Raw genomic sequence first — 27,602 nt, forward strand, 5'->3', positions numbered from 1 at the left:
TCACTTACTCTGGCCCGCCTCCTCCTGTCTCTGGCTGTCTCTGGCTGTCTTTCTCTGAGCACACTAGGGCCTAAAACCTACTCAGAACAGGAGGAGGGCTGTGGGCTTCCAGGACCCAGGGAGGGAGAAGACATAGGGGCTGAGAAAGAATCAGTGAGGCAGACTGGTAAGACAAACAGCTGGATCACAGGGATTGTTCTGCACTGACTAGAGATGGGATCCACTAAAGGAATCTAATGTAACCTCTGCTGCCTTCTGATACGTGAATCTTCTCCACCTCACCTCTTTGCCAAGTGTTCCCTGGCTTCTGCTTTTTTGCCTCTAGTGACAGAGAGCTCAGTCGTTTAGAACTGAGCAGAGGGATACGGACCAAGAACAGAGACTTTTTTTATATAAATAATTTTTATTGGAGTACAGTTGCTTGACAGTGCGGCGTTAGTTTCTACTTCGCAGCACAATGAATCAGCTACACGTAATCATGTCCCCTCCCTTCTGGACTTCCTTCCTATTCAGGTCGCTGCCGTGCATTAAGCAGAGTTCGCTGCACGATACAGTGTGCTTTCATTAGTCATCTATTTTATCCGTAGTATCAGCGGTGCATATGGGTGTCAGTCCCAATCTCTCAGTCCCTCCCACCACCTCCCTTCCCCCTCGGCATCCGCACATTTGTTCTCTGCATCGGTGTCTCTTTCCCTCCTCTTTCTCCTTCAGTCTCTCTCTCTCTGTACCTCTGTCTCTGGAACTGAATTTGCTTGTCTGTCTACGAAACTGAGGTTTCTTCTGATTCAGAGGAGGAAGTCACCAGTATCCGAATGATTACCAAGTACCAGATTCAGCAACCTGCCCACTCTGGACCACAGTACCTGGTAAGCATTTCTGTGGTTAACGGAAAGCTGTGACAGTCAACGTTTACAGCAAACACTGATGCCGGGAGATAGCACAACACCCAAGGCCATCTAAGACTTTCAAAGCAAGCTCCCCAAGGGCACTGAAATCCCCAGCCCCGGGTTACAATGCACAGCCACCTTTCAGGAGGCGAATGTTGTGTAATTCTGGGAACTCTCACAAAAACTCCAGAGAGGAGCCTGTGAATAATCTGAATCCAGTTTCCTGCTGCTCCCAGGCTCCCCCAGCCACACCCCAGCTGCACTCTGAGTGTGTCCAGAGATTGCCAAGTGTATCCTCAAGGCCGAGGTTGGCATCAGAGGCACCATGACATGGAGCAGGGGGTGAGGTCCCCAAATGTGAGTCCTTACAGGCAGATCTTGGGAAAAGATAGTGGGGTTGGGGCTCAGGGAGATGAGGGGAATGGAACATACCAGGGGCCATCAGCTCTTCCCCAGGAATCAGATTCTGCTCGAAAGAAACCCCCTGTTTGCAGACCAACACACTGAGAATGACAAGGTTCACCAGCTTTGCCAGGCATGGAACAGTGGGACTGCTTTAAGAGTACTTTGCAATTAACAGGCCATTTCAATTAGGAATCAGCAGCGAAGCAAGCTCTTTGAAAAGCTTCCCTCTCGCCCCTCAAGAGTTATTCTTATTTCTGACTACAGAAGGAATACCCAGTCATCGTAGAAGATCTGAAAATACAAATACATGTAAAAAGGAAAACACCCCCACACCTTTACCCTATAATTTTATCACTTAGAGATGTTTTGCCAATACTGTGGTGTATTTTCCTTAAGTCCTTTTTCTGGACTTTTCCTTTCTTTAAAGAGTTTTAACTGGCTCCCCCGATCCCCACCCCACCAATCTTATTACTCAGAAAAGTCCCTCTCTGGGAGTGCAAAGGCCAACGTTAGTGCAGCCTCTGCCCTGGGGTCTGAGTCCTGACCCACGGAGGGTTTTCCAGAACTTCTGAGCTAGTCGTCTCTGTCACTGCTGTGTCCAGGCAGGTGGGACAGGAGCCAAAGCACAGGAAACCCAGGGAGGTGGCCAGCCCACCCCGGCCAGGCCAGCGCCTCAGGAGCAGCAGCCAGCTCTCTTTGGAGGCTTCTCGGGGGCCACCTCCACCAGCGAGTCCTTCAGGCGCTCTTCTTGCATCTTGAGGGACCTGCGTGAAGATGCCCGGGCATCAGTTCTCTCTCTCACCTGCCAGAGGCAGCAGGGAGGGACCCAAGGGTGCAGCTGGGGGCTGGACCCCCTGAACTTCCACTCTGCCTCTGCCCTGCATTCCACATGGCATGAAACACCTGTCTGTCTCCTCCCTAGCATTCTCTGCAGCCTACTGTGTGCCAGGGGCAAGGGAGTCTGATTATAACCGTGAAGCCAGCAGGTCTTGCCTTGTGTAGTGTGGGAGACGGAGATGGGAAGGGGCCATCAGGATCCAGGAATGGGGCGGCACACAGAGAGACTTCACACCAGATCCTGGAGGGATTTAGGGTGAAAGGAAGCAGCGCTGGAGCCAAGACAGAGCACTGGACAAGGGTCCACTTGCAGAAAAGAGGGAAGGGTGAGTTCTAGGCAGAGAGCAAAGGCTTAGTGTCAAGAGAGAGCTGGGGGATCGGTGAAGCAAAGCCTCTTCATTCATTTGTTTATTCACAGTTTATTTCCTGTGTGCCTGGCACTGTCCTAAATCACAGAGCCTAAGGACTGAACGGCCAGAAAGAAGCCCTGGAGACAGCAAGGATTCAGGGCTCTGCTGGCCAGGAAGCCACAAGTAGGGCTTTTATTGTAAAGCAAAAGGAAGTCATTGAGCAGTTTCCTGTCCCAGGGATCAGACGGGATCAGGTGTGCAGTTCACCAAGCTCACTCTGAAAGTTGCTTTGTCAGAGAAGGGGCCTAGAGATCGTGTTGTCTAAGACCCCTCCCACCTCACTCATTTCATTCATTAATTGAACACAGACATGTGCCAGGCTCCAGGGGGAGGAAGTGCAAGTCACTCAGTCGTGTCCAACTCTTCGAGACCCCGGGGGCTACAGGCCACCACGCTCTTCTGCCCATGAAATTCTCCAGGCAAGAATACTGGAGTGGGTTGCCATTTCCTTCTCCAGGGGATCTTTCTGACCCAGGGACAGAACAGGGAGGAGCTGAGCCAAAAAGACCTGGCCCTGCTAGAGCTCCAGCCTGGTGGGGAAGGCAGTCAGCATCAGGAAAGCAGACAAACTCTGTAACGACAGTTTGCCAAAAAAGGCTTTGTGGGACTTGCCTGACTCCGAGCTCTCACTCTGAAGGCCTGGGTTCGATCCCTGGTCAGGGAACTAAGATCCCTCAAACTGCTCTTTGCGGCCGGAAAAAAAAAAAGGCGGGGGGCTTTGAGGGACACAGAGAATGAGATTTGGAATAGTGGTGGGAGCAGGTGTGGTCAGGGAGGGTTCCTCTGAGTAGCTGAAGCTTATGACTGAGGGGGTCGGGTGGGGGGCAGGGAGATGGCACTGGAGCCAATCTGGGCCATTGGGAGGCATCTGAATTTTATTCTAAATGCAGTGGAAGTCACTGGAAGCTCAGGAGGGCCCGGAGGCTCAGAGAGGGGAGGGGAGACTTCCTGGAGGTGGGGCTGCTGACAGGACTGGTAGAACTGGAGTCAGGAGACTCCTGCAGGGCTCTCACTCCTTCCCCAGGCTTCTGAGCCCTGTGCTTTCTCAGGTGCTTCCTCAGATGAGCCTCCCCTCCCGCATGAGTCAGCTAAAGGCTGTCCAGAAGATTCTGGGTGGGGAGGGGGAGGGCGGCACTCACCGGGCCAGGTGCACCACGGGCTCCAGGATGTTGTGACCCAGCGCAGCACTGCACTCTCCAAAGGAGACCCCCAGCTCCTGCAGCCAGATAGATGGGGGTACAGGTGCCGTGGAGGAGACCCCCGAAAGTCCAGGCGGCAGCCCCCGCCACCGAAAACCCGACCATCAGACAGAGTCCCATCCCGTACATCCCCAAGCCAGCCCCAACAGGCAAGGCAGCCTGTCTCTGTCCCCCCGTCTCCATGGTCCCCAGCCTTCCCCCTCTGCCCACTGTCTCTCCATTTTGGCTGGCCAAGGTGTCAAAGACGCTACCCAGAAACACCCCACAGCCTTCCGAGTGATGGTAGAAAGCCCGTATTCCAATTAGGAGAAATGTCCTTGGGGACATTTTTAAGTTGTTGTCTGTGTCTGCTCAGTCGTGTCTGACTCTTTGTGACCCCGTGGACTGCAGCCCATCAGGCTCCTCTGTCCATGGGATTTTCCAGGCAAGAGTACTGGAAGGGGATGCCATTTCCTACTTCAGGGGATCTTCTGACCCAGAGATCGAACCTGTGTCTCTTGCGCCTCCTGCATTGCACGTGGATTCTTTACCACTGTGCCACATGAGAAGCTCTTTAAAGTCATTCGTTGTGTGTGTGTGTGTGTGTGTATATATATATATATATATATTTTATGTTTTCAATTTCAAAAGTATTGAATTGGAAATATTGGGAAATATAGCATAAAAATGCATAAGTACAGGGCTTCCCTGGCGGCTCAGTGATAAAGAATCTGACTACTAAGGCAGGAGACACAGGTTCCATCGCAGATCTGGGAAGATCCCACATGCCATGCAACTAAGCCTGTGTGCCGCAACTATACAGGTTGTGCTCTAGAATCCGGGAGCCACAGTTACTGAGCTCGGGCTCCCTGGAGCACACGGTCTGCAACAAGACAAACCACTGCAATGAGAAGCCAGCCCACTGCAACTGAAGAGTAGCCCCCGCTTGCCGCAACTAGAGAAAGCCCACTCAGCAATGAGGACCCAGCACAGCCAATAATAAGTAAATAAAGTTTTTTAGTGACAAAGCTAAGCGCAAATTATAAACCACTTTTGTTAGTGTTTCAACATATGTTGAGTTGACCAAAAGTTCTTTAGAAAAGAACAGAATGAACTTTTTGGCCAATCCAATATTTCTGTTCTGTTTTATATGACCCTTTTATTGGGGGTGTGGAGTGTGGGCTAAATATCATTATACTGTTAGGTTAAACTGTATGAAATAGCTGCTCTGATAGATGCCAAACAGTCAAATATCAGCAATCTCATATGATTCAACCTAACCTGTCCCCAGAGACATGGCTATTTTTCTGACTTCACATTATATTGTAATGCATTTCCTCCACAACCTTAAATATTTTTCAGAACAGGATTCTTAACGGCAAATGCTAGCTTTTTGCATGAAGCTCCACAAATTAACCACCAAATGTTGCCAAGTGTTCTCATAAAGAACATTCTCTTACAAACATGTTCAATTATACACAGGATCTCTCACGTTCTTCTCTTAGGAATTATTATTTCTGACTCTTTCCTTAGGATAAATTGCTAGAGAAGGCGTTCCTGTCAAACGAGGTGAGCTAGGACTTTTAAGAGGAAAAAATTCCCACCAACCAGGAGCCACAATGATGACCTCATGGTTAGGAGAAATGAGAGAAGAAATGGGAAGGAAATACGATATGGAAATGTCAAGAGGGGTGGTGTCAGAGGTAGGGTGGGGAGCGAGACTTTTTCCCATCTTAATTATTCTCCAGATTTTCTGGAACGTAGTTCAGTTCTATTCAAAAATAAATTGTAGCCACGCTCCCCTGTCTGCTGGTGGGGCTTTTGATGCAATCTTCTCAGGGAAGAATTTGGGTCTTAAGATAGAATAAATTAGAAGCAATGTTATGTTAATTAGAGACCAGAGATAAAATGAAGATTTGATTGGAACTTTTAAGTGAAGCTTGAAAAGCTTTTTACTCTGAAGGTAATTTTTATGTAGGTCAGGACACTGTGGGGATTTGCTAATGTAACAGTAAGGTTCAATGTCCTGCTCACTGTTACCCTCTCATGTCTGGGTCTTGGGCCCGGGTGGGTGGAAGGCTGTTAGTCTCTGATTGAGCAGGGGCAGGAGCCCATTGTTCTCTGTGGCCCTGGCCAGGGTGACCTATTCACTACCCGCCAGGGAAGGGTCTGCCCAGTCTAGGCTGGGGGAGGGGCGGATGCCCAGCTGCTCACCTGGGCCAGTTGCTGCCCAGCCTCAGTGGACACTTGCCGATCCTCCTCACGGTCTGTCTTGTTTCCCAAGAGAAGGATGACCACGTCGTCAGACTCTGCATCCTGCACAGAGAACATGTTCCCAGCCACACGTGTAGGGCACCTGCTGTGAGCCAGGCCCTGGTGGATCTGACCCTGCCCTCCAGGAAAAGCTGACCCTGTGCCACTTCCCCCTACACACACAGCCCACTTTCTATATCACACCCACTCCATGCTCTTCCCACCTCTGACACATTCCCTTCCATCTGCAGCAAACCTACCCCTCCTCTCAGCCTGCAAACATGTCACCCACTCTCCGAGGCCAACCTCAAAGTCACCTCCCCTAGGAAGCCTTCCTGGATTGCTCCTGCCCGGGCCTGTCGTTTCCTGCCTGTGCTGAACAGCCTAGCATTAGATTACACCGGCGGCCTTGACTCATCTCCTAACTGTTTAATGGAGGATAATAATAATAGCTTCTGTTAATGGAGAGTTAACTATATACCAGGTGCTGTGCTGAAAGCAGTTATAGCTGTTAATCCTCACAACTCCTCTATGAGAAAAGTTGGGCAATTGAATTCAGAGAGTTTAAGTCACTTGTCCAAGGGTACAGAGTCAGGATGGGGAAGGTGGGATTCAAACCCAGGTCTCATCAGAACCGAGAACCCAGTTTCCCTTAAATATTACTGTATTCTGCTTCCTCTGCATCTCTTCAACTAGACCAGAAACTTCCAGAGAGAGGACAACATGGCTTTCTTCATGTCCGTCTTCTGTGCTAGTACGTACTGTAGAGTTTCAGCATATGAGTTTCATTCATACGTATATCACATACGTATGTGGGGGAAAGAACTAGAGATGTATGGACAAAGGAATGACCATCCAGACTGACACTAGACCTGCATTATCCCCAGGTGTTAAGAATACATCACAGAGCTTCGGTGCATAGCAAAGAAACGGTCACAGGAAGGACACAGGAAAGAGTTTGTTTTGGAGACCATACTATGTGGCTGTGGCTTCTTTGTACTACTGTGCTCCCAGCCCATCCAGCCACATGCCCTCAGCAGATTGTCACCCACATGTCCGTTGTGTCCTTTGTAATCCCGGGACAAAAAAGGGAGTGGGAAAGACACAAGCTCCCTCTCGACTGCCCACTCACCTGGAGACAGTCCAGCCAGTAGCGCACGTGGACAAAGCTCTCCTGGGAGGTGACGTCGTACATGAGCACCACGCCGTCAGCCTTGCGGAGCAGCTGGCGTGTCACGCTGTGGTACCTGCCCAGAGAGTCCGCGCCAATGATGCCAGGCACCCTGGCCCCAGGCTCCGGCCTCTCTAGGCCTCAGCTGCTACCTCGGCTTCTAACTGCTTCCCAGAGAGGGTGTGTGTGTATTTTCCTTCTTCTGGTGTGCTTGTTGTTGAATAGGTTAACAGTCCTCATGGCTCAGATTTCAAAAGGTACCAAAGAGCATCTAACGAAAAGTCTCTCTCAGGCGACTCTACCTTCATCCTGCAGCCACTCAGCCCTCCTCCCCAGAGGAAACCAGAGCTACCCATTATTTAAATAGTCTCCCAGGGATATTTCATGCATATACATAAATGCATATATATAGTCATACACACACACACACCCCATACACACACTGTTTAAGCAAATACAATGTAAAGCACTGTACTCACTAATAGTCAATACTATGTTCTTTGTTTTCTCCAGATAATAAAATGTCTTAGAGACATTTCCCTATTGGTACATAAAGGTGACTTTCCTGGTGGCTCAGATGGTAAAAGAACCTGCCTGCAAGGCCGAAGATCCAGGTTCAGTCCCTGGGTTGGGAAGATCCTCTGGAGGAGGGAATGGCTACCCACTCTAGTATTCTTGCCTGGAGAATTCCATGGACAGAGGAGCCCGGAGGGCTATAGTCCTTGGGGTCACAAAAATACATAAAGAGGATCCTCCATCTTTTCTCCGGCTTCATTATATTCTATTGTGTGAAGAGACTCTAATTTATTTAACTGGCCCACTACTGATGGTGCTGAGGAGGCGTCCAGTGTTTCATAATATAAACACTATTGCTGTGAACAGTCTTGGTCCTTTTGATAATATAGTATGAATTTATCAGTAGAATGAATTTCCAGAAGTAGAACTTCCGGGTCATAGATGATGTCCCTTTTCAGTTTTGATCGCTACCGCTTAACTAGAAAGTCGAAAGCTAATATTTTCAAAGGATAGGTGGAAGGACTTCCCCGGAGGACCAGTGGCTGGGAGTCCAAGCCTCCACTTCACAGGGGGGCGTAGGTTCAATCCCTGGTTGGGGAACTAAGATCCCACATGCCACAAGGCATGGCCAAAAAAAAAAAAAGTGATCGAGTAGCTGTGCCCCGAGGGCCATGTTGGGACGGCCCCGCCAGGCTGAGGGGGCCTCTGGGTACACTCTCCTGTCTCCTGCCCTGGGCCTGGGCTCATCTCTCCATCCCCCACCTCCTGAATCCTCAGCAGGCACAAGCTGGGCTCCACTGCTCTGCAGTCCAAGCTCGGCCACTAATGTCGACAGCGTCCATTACCTCTCCTGGCCAGCTGTGTCCCAGAGCTGCAGTGCAAAGTGCTTGCCATCCACCAGCAGGCTTTTGACTCGAAAATCCACTCCTAGGACACACGGATGAGAGTCAAGCCTACTTTCAAGTTACCATCCAGGACTTGGAGCTGACGCCTGCCTGAATATACACCTGCTCCCAGTACCAGCCATGGTGGGGGGAACTTTTGGCAGCCGGGCTTCCCTTCTGCTCTTCAAATGCCATCCACACTTGAGGGTCCACATCCTCCAAGAAGCCTGCTCTGCCTACCCAGCTCCCACTGCACTCCCACCCTGACAGCTGGCTGACATGAGGCACCCTGCCTTGTTTTTACCTCTACAAAAATACCTGTCTTCTCAACTACCTGGCAATGTTTATTCCTCAGGCTACTCAGGAAAATCAGTTTCGTTCATCTATTTTTTTAATAATACTTCTTGTTTCATTCCTAATTATTGCATGCATCTTTAGTCTCTACCCAGACAGCAAACAGGCAACCTGGGAGGGTGAAGGGAGTGCTGGCTTCAAGGAGGACCAGGTGGGCTCTGAGTCGTCCGCCTTCTGCTGCTCTGCTGCCTGTGTGGGTCACTTCACCCCTCTGAGCCTTCCTTTCTCATCTGCAAGGCGGCAGTTTAAAAAGACCCATATCACCGGGTGATTGGGAGGATTAAATAACTTACGTTCAAGGTCTGGTCCAATGTCTAGGGGCTGCTTGGGAAGTGGTCATTTTTATTATCTACTATGAGCGACTGAACTGAACTGATCAATTCTCATCTATCTGAACCTCCACCTCCTCAAAATTTCATAGACAAATCCTTCCCTGGGTCATGGTTCCAGACTCCTCCTGTCCCTGGAAATGTGGACGTACTAGTGAAATCCCCGGGAGGTTTGGAATCTTTGGGGAGCAACTTCCTGCCAACCCCCAGTTCCCAGGGACACCGAGTGGGATGGGGGTAACAGAGAGGGGCTGTTTTGTCCCTGCTGAGCCCACCATGGGGCTCCGACCAGCTCAGGAAAGAGGCAGCTCCTCACATATCCCTGAGCCGGGAGAGACCTTCCTCAAGGTGACACATGGTGACCCCCCACAAGCTCTTACTTCTGCCCCCGGTGGTGACAAGCCACAGACGCCCCCATCTGTGCTCCCCAGAGGAGACTGGGAGAAGTGGCAGCCGGGAAGTCCTGACCTCAGCAGAAGTCTGCCTGCAGCATCCATTTCTCTTTACTGCCCCCTTTCCTGAAGGTCTAAGGAAGCCCACGGTCTGCAGAAACTTCTGCGGTTACCCAGTCCCGCCCGCTGTGATGACATCCAGCCTCTGCGTAAACAACCGCAGCATGATCTACAGAGCAACCCTCATGATTGTTCTTTGCATTTAGTAACTTCCATTACTCCCACTTTCCGCCTTCCTGCCCATCAGCCACCCTCAGTCTACCCACGTATCCCCACATGTTACAACTTAAACCAGATAAACTGTCAGAACTACAACGTCTTCTGCTTCCCAAGAAATCTGCTGTTTTACATGAACAACCCCAGGGAGCGGGCAGTGCTGAGCGCATAAAAGCGTAGAGCGTCTGGGGTGAGGGCCTGTACTTTGAAGGCAGGTGGCCCCAGGGATGAACTTTGGTGCCCAGATAGGGCCAAAAAGTTTACCAGGACTTCAGTTCTGTTTTCCTCATGTGTAAAATGGGGATAGCTGCAGAGAAACCTCACAAAAATGTGCAGTCAGCTATAATTCGATTGGCTCTGGCTCTGGTCCTCCACCAGCCCTGTTCTCCAAGGGAGACAGGTGAGAAAGCAGGGTGGGAAGAGAGGAGGGTGATGCTGAGTAGGGAAACTACAACTGAGGTAGCTGGAATCATTCCCAGTGACAGGTAAGCCCGATGGATGGCAATCACCAGGGGCTCCAAACCACAGCTAGGTGTGGGACAGGTTTGGATATCAGGGCTTTCCCGGTGGCTCAGCTGGTAAAGAATCGGCCTGCAACGCGGGAGACCTGGGTTCGATCCCAGGGTTGGGGAAATCCCCTGGAGAAGGGAACAGCTACCCACTCCAATATTCTGGCTTGGAGGATTCCATGGACTATATAGTTCATGGGGTCGCAAAGAGTTGGACACGACTGAGCCGCTTTCACACACACACTCCTCCCGGCTGACTAGCCGTGCACGCAGGCTTGCCTTGTCTTTTTGCAATCATGCAACCTGTATTTTCTCTATTGAATTTCGTGGAAACTTCTTACCACATGACAATGGGAGAGGCTCATAGGCATGAGAGGGCTCTCGTACAGAATAAGGCAAGTGTGCCAGGTGCATTGTAGGTGGTCAGTAACCAGCAGCTTAGGTCAACAGTCCTCACACTTTTTGAGACCAAGGACCGGTTTCATGGAAGACAATGTTTCCATGGACTAGGGTGGTGGGGGTGGGTGGTGGTTTGGGGGTGATTCAGGCGCATTACATCTATTGTACCCTTTATTTCCACTGTTATTACATCAACTCCACCTTAGATCATCAGACATTAGATCCTGGAGGTTGGGGACCCCTGGCTTGTGTGATTAATGATGGTGGCCTTGCAGACCTTGTGACCCTGTTCAACATCGGAACAGACCTCCTGCTGCTGCTGCTGCTAAGTCGCTTCAGTCGTGTCCGACTCTGTGCGACCCCATAGACGGCAGCCCACCAGGCTCCCCTGTCCTTGGGATTCTCCAGGCAAGAACACTGGAGTGGGTTGCCATTGCCTTCTCCGGAACAGACCTCCTATGGGTCCCTGTTCTTGACAACACTGCATTTTTAATTGGCTCCCCAGGTGAGGCTTCTCAGGCAGAGAAAATTTCGAGACGCTGTCCTGGGTGAGGGGTAAGGGAGTCTCCTAGGTAAAGTTTGAGAACTTTACCCAATGGTCTACCACTGGTGCCCAGTTAGCATGTACCTAGACAGACACAAAGACACAGATCCCTCCATTTTCACCCCAAGCCGAACACTCCCAAGAGCTCTTTTCTATGGCTTTATACGAGTGGCCACATATCCCAATATTCTTAGGGAGAGGATGCTTTGTGCTTCAGGACATTTTATTTGCAAAAGCCACTGGATTAGACATTATCAAAAGTGTACTTATAATAATAACAACCATAAAAATAACTAAGCACTTAATAAGTGCCAGATAGTATTCTAAGACCTTGATATATATTAACTGAACTAATTCTTACAGCCCCTTCAGAGGTCAGCACTACCACTGCCCCCATTATGCTCAGAGGGCTTGAATAATTTGCTCAAGTTCATACCATTAGTAAGTGGCAGAACTGGATTCTGAACTCAGGCACCGGTGTTTCTAACTTACCCCACTCTACAAATACATTCTGTGTAAAATATTCAACTTGCCCAAGGTAGCTTCCTGCCAGAGTCTGGCTGGCTGGCCTAGGGCTGCTCTTGGGCATTCAAGCAGTGGGGTCCCTGAGGTGACCTGCCTCGGGACCACATGTGTGGAGACTGGCTTGTTTTCACCATCAGCCAGTGCTGCCGCCTAAATTGTAGGTGCTTTGTTAACGTGGCACGTTATTAGCTAATCAGATCAATCCAGAGAAAGCAAATTACCTATAATTAGAGATGATTAGTAAAATAGCCAGGTTATGCCAGTATAAAATAACATCTAACGCAGGGCCTGTGGCGAGGGCAGAACCTACAGCTTGCTCGGGGATGGTTTGCTCTGGGCCTGCTCCAACTCGCCAGCCCAGTCCCCCGGCTCTCCCCTCCCTCCCCTGCCATCCTCCCCAGGCGGCTCTTACCCACAGTTGCTGTCAGCCCAGTGGCGAAGCTGTTCTGGTGCAGCAGGTGCAGGAAGGAGGTTTTGCCCACGTTCGAGTCTCCCAGGAAGATGACGTGGAAGGCGTAATCAGGGTTGGCCAAAGGTTCGCTGGCCGAGTGGTCCCCAGGGAATGGGGTCAGCCCCAGACCTCCAGAGTCCATTCTTGAATCTTCAGGCCTGTTCTCTGCCCTTGGCTCCCTGGACTTAGAGGGGGCTTGTTCTCCTTCTGCGTGGGCAGTTGTAGGCCGGGGCCTGGGTTGGGCTTCCAGCTCAGCCCTGGTGGGAAGGGTTTGTGTGGGCTCTGGGGGCTCTGCTCCATCCCCAGGCTGAGCCCCCATTGGGGGAAAGCCCCTTGATGGTTTCCTGGGAGCCGGGGCTTCTGCTTCAACCTTAGCTTGTGTTCCGTCAGGTGGGTGAGGCGCGGGCTGGGGATCGAGCTGGGGGAATTCTGAGTGCTCGGGTTTCAGGCCACGAGCCTCGACGGTCAGCTCTGACCTGAACTTCCGCCCTCCCTGGTCCACTGCTTTCCTTTCCTCAGCCCCGGGCTCCTCTTCCAGGCTCTGGGGGAGGAGAGCGGGCAGCCCAGGGACCCGGCCACGAGCCTCCTGCAGCTCCCCTGAATGGCCCTCTTGTGCATCTGGGCTCCACTTGCCCCACTCTGATCCATCCGTGGGAGCCGGACCCCCAGGCACCAGGCCCTGGGAGGGCTCACCCAGCCCCACCAGGAGGGCTCCAGCTCCTGAGGACCCCAGCCTTGGCTCAGAGCCAGCAGAATGGGGGTCCCGATGGAGGGCCTCTCTCTGCCGGGGCGGCTTGGGTGGGGCCGGCCCAGGGCCAGGGCCTTCGTCATCCGGGTGTGAGGTCTGGAACTGTGTGCTGGGCCCAGCTGAGGCCTGGGGAGGGGGCGAGGTCACTTGAGGAGGGGGCGCATCCTCCAAAGGAACAAGCACCTTGAGTGCAGCTGCCACCAGGCTCCCTGACTCCCCAGCTGGGACCCCCGGGAGACCCCACGGGAAGTGGACCCTGGGGCCAAGCCCCGACTCCTCCTTAGCTTCCGGGCTGGGGGGCCGTCCGGTCTGCTCTGGAGGGCTCATCACCGGCCCATCTGGGTTCGCTCCTTTGTCTTCCTCGGTCCCAGAAGGTGCCCCAAGGGGGCTCCTTGGAGAGCCCTCTGGTTCTGAAGAGAGCTCCTGAGCAAACAGAAGAGCATGTGGCTCCGAGAGGGAGATCTGCCTGACCACTCGGGGCGTCGGGGGGCCTGAGGAGGCTTTCGGGGTTGGGGGCGGGCTCCAGGAGAGCTGCAGGGCACTGAGGGGGGTGCTGCCGATGCCGCTGAGGAGCTGGTCCCAGTCATCGTTGTCCCCAAACAGTCCAGGCAGGGGAGCCTCCACGGAGGAGACTGCCTGAGCATCTGGAGCCTTCTCCTCACCTGCTCTGGGGACACTAGGAAGGGTGTGGGAAGATAGGGTCAGGGAGGGGCAGGTAGCTGTCACACCCATCCTGTCTGCATCCTTCAGCGGTGGGCACACATCTCACAGCTAGCCCTCCCTTCAGTCTTCCCTTTGGCAGGGCTTCTCACCTGCCACTCACTCCCCGCCCCTCCCCTCATCCAATCCTGCTCATCCTTCAAGGCCCATGTGGAGCCTCACCTCCTCCAGGAAGCCTTCCTACTGTTCCAGCCCATCCTGCTCTGCCAAGGATCCAGCACTGTGCTAGCCTGTGTGTGTGTGTGTGTGCCTGAATCCCAGTTGTGTGAGTCATGTGTCATGTGTGTCCAGGCACATGGTTTTCCCTGCTCTGCTCCCTTGTCTGAGAAACAGGCATGACAATCCCAGCCTGGTGGAGTTGTTGTGAGGTTTAAGGAGGGAGTCTGTGTGTGGCTTCCCTGGTGGCTCAGACAGTCTGCAATGTGGGAGACCCTGGTTTGATCCCTGAGTTGGGAAATCCCCTGGAGAAGGAGATGGCTACCCACTCCAAGTATTCTTGCCCAGAGAATCCCATGGACAGAGGCGCCTAACAGGCTACAGTCCATGGGGTTGCAGAGAAAGTCAGACACGACTGAGCAACTAACATTCACTTTTCACTTGCACCGTGAGCTCTGAAGGCTGAGCAGAGTCTCTGAGAACTCAAAGACTTTCTCCCCTCTTGCAGGAAGCCCTCCGTCTGCAGCCCAGCCCGGGGGCGGCAGCTACTTGCCTGGGTTCCTCCTCCATCTGCCAGGACACGCGGCCCCTGGCGGCATCCAGGTGTCCCCGGGTCACCTGCAGCTGCCCCCGAACCTCTTCCAGCCGCCCAGCCAGGTCTTGCTCGGCCTCCCGAAGCTGCCGGTTCTCTGAGCTGGCCTCCTGGTGTGTGCTGCTGAGACGGTGGAGCTGGGCCTCCAGCTGCAGGAGGTGGCGGGTGAGGGGGAGAGAAGCCCAGTTGCCCTTCAGGGGGACTAAACAGCCTCCCAAGACCATGGTGGGGCACAGACTCCAGGCTCCTGGAGACCCAGCTTCAAACATAGGATCGGGTGTTACCCCCTCATTGGCCTAATTAGCTCCGTTACCTCCCACCGGGAGAGACATTGGAGTTGGCGGGGTGGGGGAGGGAGGAGGAACTGCGTGAGAAGCACAGGCCGCCAGCAGCGCCAGGGGCCACACCCTGCTCTGCTCAGTACTCTGCGCTGGCTGCTCACCTCTGAGCCCCTGTGGTCGCTAAGGAGCTCCTGGTCTAAGACCGGGAGATGGAGAGCTGCTTGACCGTGCCGAATGGAAGGCAAGGTCCCCACGACAGCCCCCAGGACCTGCAGTCTGCCCCCACCCCACCCCCATTACATCTCTGACCACCTCTCTCACTACCCTGCTCCCTGCCCGCTCAGGCTGTTCCAGCCCGCAGGCCCCTTTACTGGTCCTCGAACATTCACAGCGCCTCACGCCCACCTCAGGGCCTTTGCTCTCGTTGTGCCTTCTGCCTGGACTGCTCTCCCCTCAGATACTACAGGGCCCACTCCTCACCTCCTCAGGCCTTTACTCCAAAGTCATCATCTTAAATGAGGCTTCCTTGACCCCTCCTCTCAAAACCCTCCTATCCTCCTGTCCTGTGTTACTTATTCTCCTTGGCACTTTCACTATCTAATAGTGAAAGTCATAGACTTTACTTGCTTATTTAGTTTGTCATCTATTTCCCCAACTAGACAATAACCCCACCGGCAGGAGATATGTGTCTGTTATGTTCCCTGGAAGCTAGCACGGTGCCTGGCACATAGCGGGTGCACCATAAATAGTGGTTGGATGGAGGAATGAATGGCCTTGCGGGAAGAGGCTTCACATCCACAGGGGACAGGACAGAATGGTCCTGTGTGAAAAGTCCAACCTCCTCTATTACCAAAAGGGGCCTGCCCCAGGCTCCAAGGCTCCAAGCCTACAAGAGCTTCCCTGGTGGCTCAGCTGGTAAAGAATCCTGCAATGCAGGAGACCTGGGGTTCGATCCCTGGGTTGGGAAGGTTCTCTGGAGAAGGGAAAGGCTACACGGCAGCCTTCTAAGGCAAAAGTTCTGATCTCCATTTCTCTGATGAGGAAACCAAGGCTCAGAGAGGTTAAAATCCTGCCCAAGGTCACTCAGCTGACAGCAGAGATGAGAGTTGAGCCCCACCTATCACCAAGCCTCTCCAGTGTTGAGACTCCATGTTTGCCTGGTGCTTTCTGGCTTCAAAGGGCTTTCCCATTTATTACCTCTTTTGATACAACTAGCCGGGGAGCTACAGTAGATGTGGCTATTCTCATTTTACAGATGGAGAAACTAAGGCCAAGACAAGCAAAGCTCTTTCCTGAGATTCGTGGGGCTTTTAATTGAAACAGCAGGAAATTGAGCCTGGACCTTCTGATTCATGTCCCAGGGCTGCCACTGCCCTTACCTGGCCTCGTCTCAGAAAAAGGGCCAGAGACATCGCTTTCCTAGGGGAGCCATCTCTGATACAGGAGCCCAGCAGCCCAGCGAACTCCCTGGAGGTGGGTATCAGGGTCCACGAATCCTCAGAAACTGGGCTTCCAGGGGAGCCCTAGTCACTCACCTCCTTCTGGCCCTCGGTCAGCCGCTGCACCTCGCGCTCCTTGGCCTCCAGCACCTCCTGCATCTGGGAGCTGAGGGCCAGGCCCCGGGAGTCGCTCTGGGGAGCAGAGAGGTCTCAGCTCCCCCTGTGTGGCCGAGTCCAAGACTCAGCCGGCCTGGGTCGGCCCTCCCCATGTGCCACCTCCATTCAGGCCTGGGGCGCCCAGTCCAGGATGTGTCCACAAGGAGGGGGGGGGTCTCAGGACAACTTCCCTGGCCCAGGCAACAAGGAGACAGAGCCCCAGAGAGTGGGAGGAGTGGCCCCAGGGGACCCCCGAGAGCTGGCAGCTGTGAGCACTCCCCACCCCGTCTGTCTGAGCAAGCTGTCTCTCCAACACTGGGGGAGATGAGACGATCTGCTCGCAGCGGCCTCCTGCTGCCCCACGCTGGTCAGACCTGGGCTAACTGCGTGGGCAGCAGAGGGGTCCCGGGCTGGGGGAGAGGCCGGCTGGGGCTGGGGGCTCACCTCGGCCTGCAGCTGCTGCTTCTCCCGCTGTATCTGCTGCTCCATCTCCTCGTAGAGCTGCTGGACCTCACGGTGGTGGTCAGTGTCCCTCCTGGAAGGGGTGGGAGGTGGCCAAGCAGCACCCTGCCACCCTGCTGCTGGCAGGGGCAGTCTGGGCCCGCATTTAGTGAGCTGACCCTACTTCTCAGCTCACTCTGCCAGCGGTCACTGACCCCTGTCACCCTGGGAACTGTCATCCCAGTAACAGCTCCTGACCTTGACAGAGGCCCTTGATATGAATCATCTGAGTCCATCCTGCTGACTCCTGCTGACCATCATCGGGATGTTGGTTCCTGTCTCACAGTCCCCAATCACCCCATCACTCTGTCCCCACTTCCTGCTGTCACCATCCTCCTATCCACCCCCACCCCCAAACACAGACTCCCTGGCAGGACTGAGCCCATGCCAACCCCAGGATCACCACACACATGGCAATCTACGAGAGCGGTGCCCTGGAGTTAGGTACCCCAGTGGCCCTGCACCAGGACACATTGGCCCATCCCCTCTTTGGCTGAAGGCCTCACTCTGTCCATCCCAATAGATTCCCTTAGTTACCCCTTCTTCTAGCTCAGCTCTGCCCATCCAGCAGAAAATTCACTCAAGATTCAACTAAGGGATTTTCCTGGTGGTCCAGTGGTTAAGACTCTGTGTTTCCACTGCATGGGGTGCGGGTTCAATCCCTGGTCGGGGAACTAAGATTCCACATGCTGCCATTAGCACAGACAAAAATAAAAAAGATTCAACTAATGTAAAGGGCATCCACTGTGTATCAACCCGGCTCCAACTCACTTCCTCAGAGTCAGCTCCAGAACCTCCTTGTCGGCCCGTGCCTCCTGTAGGTGACTGTTCATCTTGGCCAGAAAGCCCTCTAGGTTGCCTGCCAGCTGGGGCTCCTCCTGCCGCAGCTTTCTCCATAGCTGCCAGATTTCCGCCTGCCTGGGAGGGGAGGACGGCCAGAGATCACCCTTGAGTGGGACCAGGAGGCAGAGGGAAGCCCACTCCTAGGCTCTAATGGCCACACTCTAAGAGACAGTGGCAGCTGGGTCACAAAAATCTCCTTACACTCAGCCAGGTGCAGCTTCCTCCTCCAGGAACCTCTCCCATTTGTGCGCTTATCCCTTCATGGATCCCCATATCCCACTGTCTCTCTACGGTTTGGTGATTCATTGTGGGGCGGGGGATCTGGGTGCCTGATGGCCCAGAGCTTCCATCTGCCTTCTCTCTTCTCCCATTCTGTGGCTGCGTGAACTTTAGCAAGTCCCACGACTTCTCTGAGCTTATTTGTAACATGGCTACTGGAGAATGAGGCGCACCCAGTGGAGAGCACCAGCCTGGGGTCTGGCACTGAGTTGGCATTCAATAAATGCTGCTTTCACATGGATTTAATTAAGTCGTGAAGACAGATGCCTGAGGGCTGAGCATAGGCCAAGCTGCCAAGTAGGTAAATCACTTTCCACCACAGCTGCCCTGCCAGACTGTACCCCAGTCCCACCCTGCCTGCCCACAGTGCCTGCCCCGCCCTCTGAGAGCTTGTCCTCACAGAGCCCTGTGGGGCAGGGGAACCTGGGAAAACCCGGGCAGATGGGCGAGGGTGATTCCCTTGCTAGTTCTAACAGAGCCAGTGGGACCTGGAGGGGTGTGCGACGGGTATTTTTAGGCAGGGTCCCTTTCTCTAAGCATGAGTGAACCCCAAAAATCCCAGAGCCCTAGACCGTCTCCAAGCCCTCCTGTCTCCAAGCCCTCCTGTCTCCAAGCCTGCCCAACTCAGAGCATCACCACACCTGAAATCACTCCACTGGGGGACTCTCTTTTTAGGGAAAAGGCACCCTTGGGAGGTTTGTATTTTTGCGAATGTGGGTCCTGGGACTTCCCAGGAAGTCCAATGGTTAAGACTCTGCACTTCCAATGCAGGGGGCACAGGTTCAATCACCAGGGAGATAAGATCCCATATGCCACGCGAAGGGGCCAAAAGAAAGAAAGGAAAAAGATCGTGGGTCCCTTTAGGGAGCTGATAATTCAACTTGCCAATCTTTCTGGGGAGTGACCTTATAGGGCAGGACAGGGAGGGAGGGCTAGAGTGGGATGGACTCAGTGGGTAGGCTTTCTCCACGCGGGGCTTCGTTTAATCCCACACCAGTTCTTCTGCTCACCCTGCAGCCGGGGAAACGCAGGTAAGGGGTTAGGCTACTTGCCTGCAGTCGCACAGCCAACAAGTGGCCAAACCAGGATATCCGCCCAACACCACCTGGTAGCTCCCATTTGATCCTGCGTCTGGGCCAGTGCTCGTCCCCTCTGACAGGCGGTGCCTCCTCCCCGCACCCCCAACCCTGCTGGCCTTACTCAGGAAGTGAGTTGCTGGCTCCTAGTTGCTCCATGAAGGCAAAGAATGCCTCCTTCTCCTCACTGTTGGCCTCCTCCACCACCGGGAAGCTGGTGGCTACAGATCCTCTCTTGGAGAGCAGTGGCCTCTTTCTATGGAGCCTGTGGGTGCTCGAGCTGGAGCCAAAGATGCTCTCTATGGAACAAAGAGGGCCAGAAAGGAGCAGGGTGGGGTTGGGCTCCATCGCTTGACTTCCCACCTTGCCCTGCTCCAGCCCTTGGGGAAATGGTTTTATCTGTGTCAGTCACATTTATACAGGGCCAGGGTCATACACTCCTCACGTCAACCTTGGGAGTCTACTCAAGGTAGACCCTGTGCCCATTCGACACATGAGCATCTGAGGCCCAGAGAGGCAAGAGACTTGCTAGAAGTCACACAGCAGCTCCACTGTGGTCAACACATTCTTTTCACTAGGTCAAAGGATAATCATTGAGCGTCTGCTATGTGCTGGGGACAAAACTGGCTGAAATCTCTGCCTTGGTGGAGCCGACATTCTATGAATACTGAAAACGACACATTTAATAAATAAATAAAATTTCCAAGTGACCTAAAGGAAGGAACAGGGTAATTTCCTTTGAGAGACTAGAGAGGGTCTACTTTAGAGAGGGTGGTCAGGAGGGCCCTGAGGAAGTGACGTTGGAACTGAGATATGACTAAAAGGAAGGAGCAAGTGATGTGGTTTTCTCAGGAAGCATATTCCAGGTTGCAAGAACAGCACATGCAAAGGCCCTGAGGCAGGAGCTAGGTCGGCAGGCTGGAGGAGGTGAGTGGTATTGAGTGAGCCTAAGAGGCTGGAAGGGTCTCAGTAGCGCTGGCCTGCAGGCCCTGGGAAAGGAGTTGAATTTTGTTTTGTAGGCATTGGGAAGTCTTCCGGATAGTGGACACAGCTGGACACAGATGTGAAGATGGCCCCTTGGGGCCACATGGACAGCACGCCTGATTCCAGGCCCTAATTTCCCCTCCCTGCTCCCAGCTTCTCAATCACCAGAGCCAGAGCAACCATCTCTTGGGAGGGCCCAACCTGTAAATGCAGATTCCTGACTCCCCTTTCCGTTGTCTCCCAAACTCTTGGAGACTCAGCAGACCCAAGAACTAGGGGTGGCTTTGGCTACATTAAAGGCTAACGATCCTTTTCAGGGTCTCTACAAGGACACCACTCCTTCCATTCCCTGGACCAAAGGTCTTCCCCATCGAGCTCAGCTGGAATATTGTGTATTTCCAGCTTTGATGTCTCTAGGTCCTTCTAGGTCTGTCTTAAGAAGACAGTGTTGGAGTTTCCCTGCCCAGTGGGGTTAAGGGCGTGGGGAGCCTCCACCCACTAAATATCACCCTCTGCTGCTCCCTGGGGCCTCATATTCCTTTAACCAAAGCCAGAATGGGACCTTCTCCAGGAAGAAACAAGGCCTGTGGTCTCAAGAACAGGGGGTGTCTAACCTCCTGCTCAAGGGAAAGCTTTTACTGGGGAGAAGACAAGGGAGGTATCAGAAAGCAATCCTGGAGGCCTCTCTGGAGAAGGGGAATGCTCAGGGGATACCCTGCCCGCCCCTAGTAATGATTTGCTCTTATTGTTGGAAAGGAAGTGAGGTCTCCTGGGCTAGAGTCTTAAGTCAGCTCTGCCTCGAACCAACTGGCTTCCCACTCAGGCTCAGCATTCTCATCTCTACGGTCATCATATGTCATCCACACCCAGAACTGCCCTCAGGGGTGTTGTGAAGGTCCTGTGATGGGTCACTGCGCCCTTTCCTGTCTGCTCAGCCTCATCTCGTGCTCGGCACACCCCCGGCAGGCCCTCCCAAGACAGACATACTGAGCCCGGAGCTGAACTCTTCAAGGGAGAGGCGTCCCTTCCGCTCCACATCCACCCAGTCAAAGATCATCTCCAGCTCATCCTCGCTGCTCAGGAAGCTGAACTTGGCTCCCTGCAAGGATAGAGGTAAGTTGGGTGATGTTCCTACCAGGGAAGGCTCTCAGCCACTCTCAGAAAAGGAGAGGTGTGTATCTTCAGCCACCCCCACCTCCCCTCTCCCCATTTTCGGAGTCCAACCCTCAACCTGACCTCAAGACCAGTCCTTGAGTCTCTCGGACCCAAGCAGAGCCTTGAACTTCATCCTCAGTTTCTCTCTTCCTCCATCCAGCATCAAAACCCACCTCTTCTGAGTCTCATCTTTCTAGGACTGTAATAAAGGACAGTAGCCAGCCCTGTCCACGTGTTTATCACTATTTGAAAATTACCTAACACGGGAAAATAAGTCCCCAAAGTGGACAGCACACCCTTTTGGTATTCTACAGGGACAAGGCCACCCAAGCATCTTCTAGATTCTGTGAATGCACTTTGTCTCATGGTACTGATTAGAGATCCCAGACTAAATGAAGTCACGTGTTAACTTGTAGATTCTGTTCAAGAGAGGTGTAAATAACTTTTGCCTGATGGAACAAGAGTCCCAAAGATTTATGACTTGTTGTACATTAACCAGCTTTAAGCAATCTACCTCAACAACCTGATTGTAACATTTCTCTGTTAAGTTATCCCGCTTTTCAAATGCTCTTTCAACCATTCAGAACATCTCCCATTAATAAGTGAGTTAAATAAAATCTCTGGTATAGATTCATTTTATTTTTGTCTAAGGGTCATGATTTTATCTTCTTGGAAATCCTGCTTTAGCGGTTTTGGAGGTTCCATGGAGATGCCCCAGTGGACTCGGCTGTCAGAACCCAGTAAACTGTGTTGCTGGAAAAGAGCCCTAAATGGGCTCTGGGAACACAGGCATTTCTTTTATATATATATTATTGATTGATTGATTGATTGACCTATTTGTTTGGCTGTGCTGGGTCTTTGCTGTGGCATGTGGGATCTAGTTCCCTGACCAGGAATGGAACCCAGGCCCCCTGCACTGGGAACAGGGAATCTTAACCCCTGGACCATCAGGGGCATCCTGGACACTTCTTTCCTTGGCTCTTGAAGGGAATCCCACGTGTGATAGAACTTTGTTTGCTGATTCTGTTTCTCCAGTTTTTATGTTTTTGATTTTACAGATTTTCTGCTTTTGGTTTTAGCGGTAGCCACGACGGGGCACTCTGTCTTACGGACTGACCATTTGGAGATCTCCATGGGATACATGATGGAGACCTAGTGTCTGTCGGTTGAGACACAGTGGAAAATCTGGTTTGCTAATCTTTTGTTGTTAGTGGTGGTGTGTTTGTTTTTCTGTGAATGACCTCAAATCGGTTAAGAATTTTGTGCCCACTGGGGAGGAGAATAGCTCTTTGAAATCTGAACTGGAGTTTTTGTGTTTCTGTGTTTACTTTTGAACTGTGGTTGGAGTTGTAGAAAAGAAGCCAGACTGTCTGTAATTCAGAAAGGCCCTTAACTCTCATTGTGAGTGTGAGCATTCTTCTATACCTGGGTATTAGTGACTTAGAGTACTACGTCCCTTATAGGGCCTCTGGGTGGATTGGTTTGTAGAGACAAATAAGTGGTCCCCAAAATCACAGAAAATAAAGAAACCAAACTTCTAAGGCTTTAAATGTGCTGGACTTTAAAAAAAAAATTCCTCTTATGAGAACTAGCTAACTCAGAAAACTTCTAAGGAGTCAGGTTCAGATAATTAAGATGAATCTTTGATCAATTAGATTGGTTTAATAATTTTTGTTTACAAAAGATAAATAAGAGCAATCTGTGTTTCCCACAACTTATATTAATATAATACAAGGATACATTCTATGGCAAATTTTATATTATGTATATTCTGTCACAATTTTTTAAAGTTGTGCGAGGCATATGTATGACTGTAGAAAGTTGTGTTAGGTGTATTTGTGAGCTTTGCTGTTTACTAAAGTGCTGTCCAAGACAGTTCTCGGTTTTCTACCCATCAATTTTTTTCTGGGAAATAAAAGCTGATTACTTTGTTAAAAGTTATAATCACTACAATGTTTTACTTGATCCTAGAAACAGGAGTGGCAGGAAAATAACTGTGTCTGCAAGGAGAATGGGACGTGTGTTTGTTCTCCAGGAAATAAAGGAAGTGGTTTTGTTTTAAAGCATCTGGCAAAATCTGAATGGATATAGGAGATTGTAGAGGGTTTGTTGAACGGGAATCTTACTTGCCTTGATTTTATAAGACCCGAGTCTGAAAGTAGGCTATAAAGTTTATGTTCACATTTTGACAAATTTGGCTCAGTTTTGATGGGTTTATAAAGAAAGAAATAAAACTTGTGAAACTTTGACTGCCACATGTTATATTCATGCAAAACTAGAATTTGGCTCTCTCTCTAAAATGACAAACTGGTCTTAGAGCTCCAGGCAAGGGTTAAAAGAGGGTTACTATTAGTCATCTGTGCAAGTTGCCCAGATAACTGTTTCATGTCTCAGCAGAATAATTTTCTCCGCTTTGTTTTGGCTCAGTTGTGTTCTAATTTTCATAAAACAGAAAGCAAAGCCACTTCCCATATAAAAGAGCTAAATAACCTTGCAATAGTATTGCCTTCTTATACAGTTGGACTTCCCTGGTGGCTCAGCAGTAAAGAATCCTCCTGCAATGTAGGAGATGCCCTGCAGAAAGATACGGCAACCCACTCCAGTATTCTTGGCTGGGAAATCCCATGGACAGAGGCATCTGGAGGGCTACAGTCCAGGGGGTCACAAAGAATCAGACACAACTTAGAGACTAATCAGCAAAAGTGTTGTCTTCTTCTATGTTTATTTCAAAATACTTTATTTTATTGTCCCTAATTAAATAGGAAACCAAGTACTATTTCTCAGGATCCCATGATTGTATCTTAATCTAGTGCCCTACCTTCTCTGATATCTCTTTGGGTTTGCCTTCCCAACATCAGATTCTAAATTTAGAAGAAAAAATAAAAATGTCAAGGTATCATTCTCTTTATTTGTTAAATACCTCATCACTACTATAAGAGCATCATGGGAAGAACTGTCAGATCAGAAGAGATATCCAGTCTTTCCTAGGCTAAGTTTACATAGGTAAAAAGCGTTTATATAAATATTTCATAAATTGCATGCTCTAGGGAAAGGCCCTAGAGATTTCTCAATGTCTTTGCTATGCAAACTATGTTCTTTAGGGGAAATGCTGATCAAACTTCATGAAATAGTTATATACTGTATCCCAACAGAACATTTTACTCTCTTCCATTCTGACACTATTAGGTTACTGTAAAAAGGTAGCGGGAGCTCAATGTGGTGCTCTGTGAGGACCTAGAGGGGTGGAATGGGGGGGTGGGAGGGAAGCTCAAGAGGGAGGGGATATAGGTATACTTTGACTAATTCACGATGTTGTACGGCAATAACTAATATAACATGGTAAGCAACTCTATGCCAATAAAAAATGCAAAAAAAAAAAAACAAGCCACAGGCTTTGAGTCTCGTTACTAAACGCATTTCTTCTTTCCTACCCTTTCCAACCTACCCTGAAGGCTTGGTTACAAACCAGCTCAGTTTGTGTCTTCCACAAAGTGCAGCGTCAAAGCCATGTGGAAAAGGACTGTACCAGGTTCTAATAACTATTGCTGCTTCACGTGGGTACAGGGTTCTAAGCTGACAGTAGCCAACCTTCAGACTGAGCCAGTGGATTACAGTTGCTAGAACTCTTTTCAGTCCAGAAGCAGCCAGCTTCCCCAAGATCCAGTAGCTCAAGAGCTAATCACATGGAACTAAATCAATGGTTGAGGAAAACTGGCTTACGGTTATTTGCTGGGAACACAGTTGGTACGGTTATTTGCTGGGAATACAGTTGGTACGGTTATTTGCTGGGAATACAGGAGGTACGGTTATTTGCTGGGAATACAGGAGGTACGGTTATTTGCTGGGAATACAGTCGGTGTGGTTATTTGCTGGGAACACAGTTGGTGTGGTTATTTGCTGGGAACACAGTTGGTGTGGTTATTACTATCGTTTTGTTTATCTGGCTGGATTGGGTCTCAGTTACGGCACTTGGGTTCTCAAGTTATGGTGCACAGGCTCAGTAGTTGCGGCACTCTGGTTTAGTTGCCGTTCGGCATGTAGGATCTAATGCCCCAACCAGGGATCGAACCTGCATCCCCTGCATTGCAAGGTGGATTCTTAACCACTGGACCACCGAGGAAATGCCAGTACTATTTTTTTATTGTTTCACTTTTATGGATATTGTGAGGAAGTCCTCTCTCTGGCTTCTTGAGCTACCTCTAATTTTCAGTTTAGGAGAGTATGCTTTTGCAAACTGAAATTTAGGCTTCCCTGGTGACTTAGATGGTAAAGAATCTGCCTGCAATGCTTGAGACCTGGGTTCAATTCCTGGGTCAAGAAGATCCCCTGGAGAAGGGAATGACTACCCACTGGAGTATTCTTGCCTGGAGAATCCCCATGGACAGAGGAGCCTGGTGGGCCACAGTCCATGGGGTCACAAAGAGTCAGACATGAGTGAGCGACTAACACTTTCACTTCACTTTCAAACTGAAATTTAATATTTTAAGTGGTATTTGAATCTCACTGATCCCTTCCTGACTCAGAAACCAATACTTTTCCTGAATCTTCCTTTCTCTGGCAATATAGTTATTTACATAGGTTCAATAAGAATCTGTCCTCCTTTTTACTGGGATACAGTTGGATAGATCAACTGTTTAACCAGATTTTGATTTAAAGGATGATTCTCATTTAATCAGGTGTTACAGGTCCACTGTAAGGAGCGCCCATGGACGCAATACCTGCAAAGCTGGCCTGAAAACGGGTAATATGAAAGGTTACTTTTGGGCAGGAGAGGGACCTTAGAAAAATTAAGAACCTCAAGAAGAGAAGTCCCTCACATGCGTAGGTAAAAACTAGTGGAGAGAGTCTTGTGCTTGGTTTCCATAGAAGTAGGGAAGCCAGCTGGTTTGTTTGCCCAAGACTTTTCCAGTTTTAACACTGAAAGTCCCACATCCCAGGTAACCCTCCAATGCAGGCAAACAGGGACAGAAGGTCACTCTAGATAGAAAAGCCAATTTCAGAGGTTTTAAAATTTCAACTTAAGCTTCCATATGAAAACTTCTGGAGAGAAGCTAAAATAGCTCAATACTTCAAAATTTCAGATTTGCAGAGCCCAGTCAAGGAGACCCACCTGCTTCATTAGCACCTTCACTACACCTACAGAAGTGATCAAGCCAAACCGAATGAGATCAGCCTTTTTCATGTCAAGAGTACACTTTGGAGATTATTTATGATCACAGGAAATTACTGGACACTTGGAAATAAAGTGAAAATGTACACAGCACACCCTTTCAATATTATATGGGAGTAAAGACTACCCAAGCCTTGTCTAGACAAGAGGAATGCACTTAGCTCATCTCATTGTTTACCTTGAAAAGTCCGACATATTGAAGTTACTTGTTAACGTGTAGATTTTGTCCAGGAGAATTGAAAATGATTTTGTCTAGCAGTACAGACAACCCCAAAGATTTGTGGCCTGTAGGACATTAGTCGTTTTCAAAAATGAACTCAGCAAACTTATCCTAACACTCTTCTGTCAAATTGCCTATGGTGGTGGTGTTCGGTCCCTAAGTCGTGTCCAACTCTTGCGACCCCCTAGGTTGTAGCCCACCAGGCTCCTCTGTCCATGGGGATTCTCCAGGCAAGAATACTGAAGTGGGTTGCCATTTCCTTCTCCAGGGGATCTTCCCGACCCAGAATCAAACCCGGATCTCCTGCATTGCAGGCAGATTCTTTACCAACTGAGCCACAATGGAAGCCCAAATTGCCCATAAATACTTGCAGCTTCTCAAATGCTCCTTGAGCCTGTCATAATATCATACTGAGTCCCTCACTGATTGATAATAATAATGATAATGAATTAGCTAGATCTTTGATAAGTATTGATTTTATATTTACTCAAAAGTCTTTTTTCTTTACCATTTTGAAAATTATAATTTAACATCAGCCATTTGTACTTTTTTGTGGCTCTGACAGCAGAATACAGATAGGAAGGGTCAGTTTTGATGGAAAAAGGTCAAAGTCTAGAGCATGGAGCAAAATCAGGAGGAGACAGCGGGTCCAGTGAGATGCCAACAACTCACATAGGACCCACTGCAGAAAATGAAAAAAACACACAAACAAAAGTCAGCCAATCTCAGTCTAGGTCACAGCCTAAGATTCCTTATTGGTATGTACATCACTGGCTGATCTGTTTGACTGAAGTTTGCAGACATTAACAGGGTTTTATTTCCAGGGCCCTGACTGCTCCCCAAGATAAACTTCCCTGCTCAATGGGCTTAAAATTATACCATCTGCAAGTTCCTTCTTTGACTTAAAACCTTTCCTTTATTAAAATGCAAGTGTTTCTGGAAGAGGGTAATACAAAATACCT

At 50.5% G+C, this 27,602-nt stretch overlaps 1 protein-coding gene across 1 annotated transcript in view; it reads right to left on the reverse strand.

Annotated features, from left to right (window-relative positions):
• The window catches only part of RAB44 (RAB44, member RAS oncogene family), a 37,755-nt gene continuing 10,564 nt past the window's right edge, over positions 412-27,602 (reverse strand). The window contains exons 3-14 of the mRNA XM_013973756.2: positions 21,083-21,194; positions 19,236-19,410; positions 17,685-17,831; positions 16,857-16,947; positions 16,353-16,448; positions 14,498-14,685; positions 12,282-13,744; positions 8,503-8,584; positions 7,103-7,217; positions 5,932-6,033; positions 3,679-3,755; positions 412-2,056 (exon numbers count right to left, since the gene is read on the reverse strand). Of these exons, the coding sequence (XP_013829210.2) occupies positions 1,966-2,056; positions 3,679-3,755; positions 5,932-6,033; positions 7,103-7,217; positions 8,503-8,584; positions 12,282-13,744; positions 14,498-14,685; positions 16,353-16,448; positions 16,857-16,947; positions 17,685-17,831; positions 19,236-19,410; positions 21,083-21,194 (2,739 nt within the window). The 3' untranslated portion in view covers positions 412-1,965. The remainder of the gene's footprint in view (positions 2,057-3,678; positions 3,756-5,931; positions 6,034-7,102; positions 7,218-8,502; positions 8,585-12,281; positions 13,745-14,497; positions 14,686-16,352; positions 16,449-16,856; positions 16,948-17,684; positions 17,832-19,235; positions 19,411-21,082; positions 21,195-27,602) is intronic.

The sequence above is a fragment of the Capra hircus genome, chromosome 23 (genome assembly GCF_001704415.2).
Source record: "Capra hircus breed San Clemente chromosome 23, ASM170441v1, whole genome shotgun sequence".
Classification (NCBI taxonomy): domain Eukaryota; kingdom Metazoa; phylum Chordata; class Mammalia; order Artiodactyla; family Bovidae; genus Capra; species Capra hircus.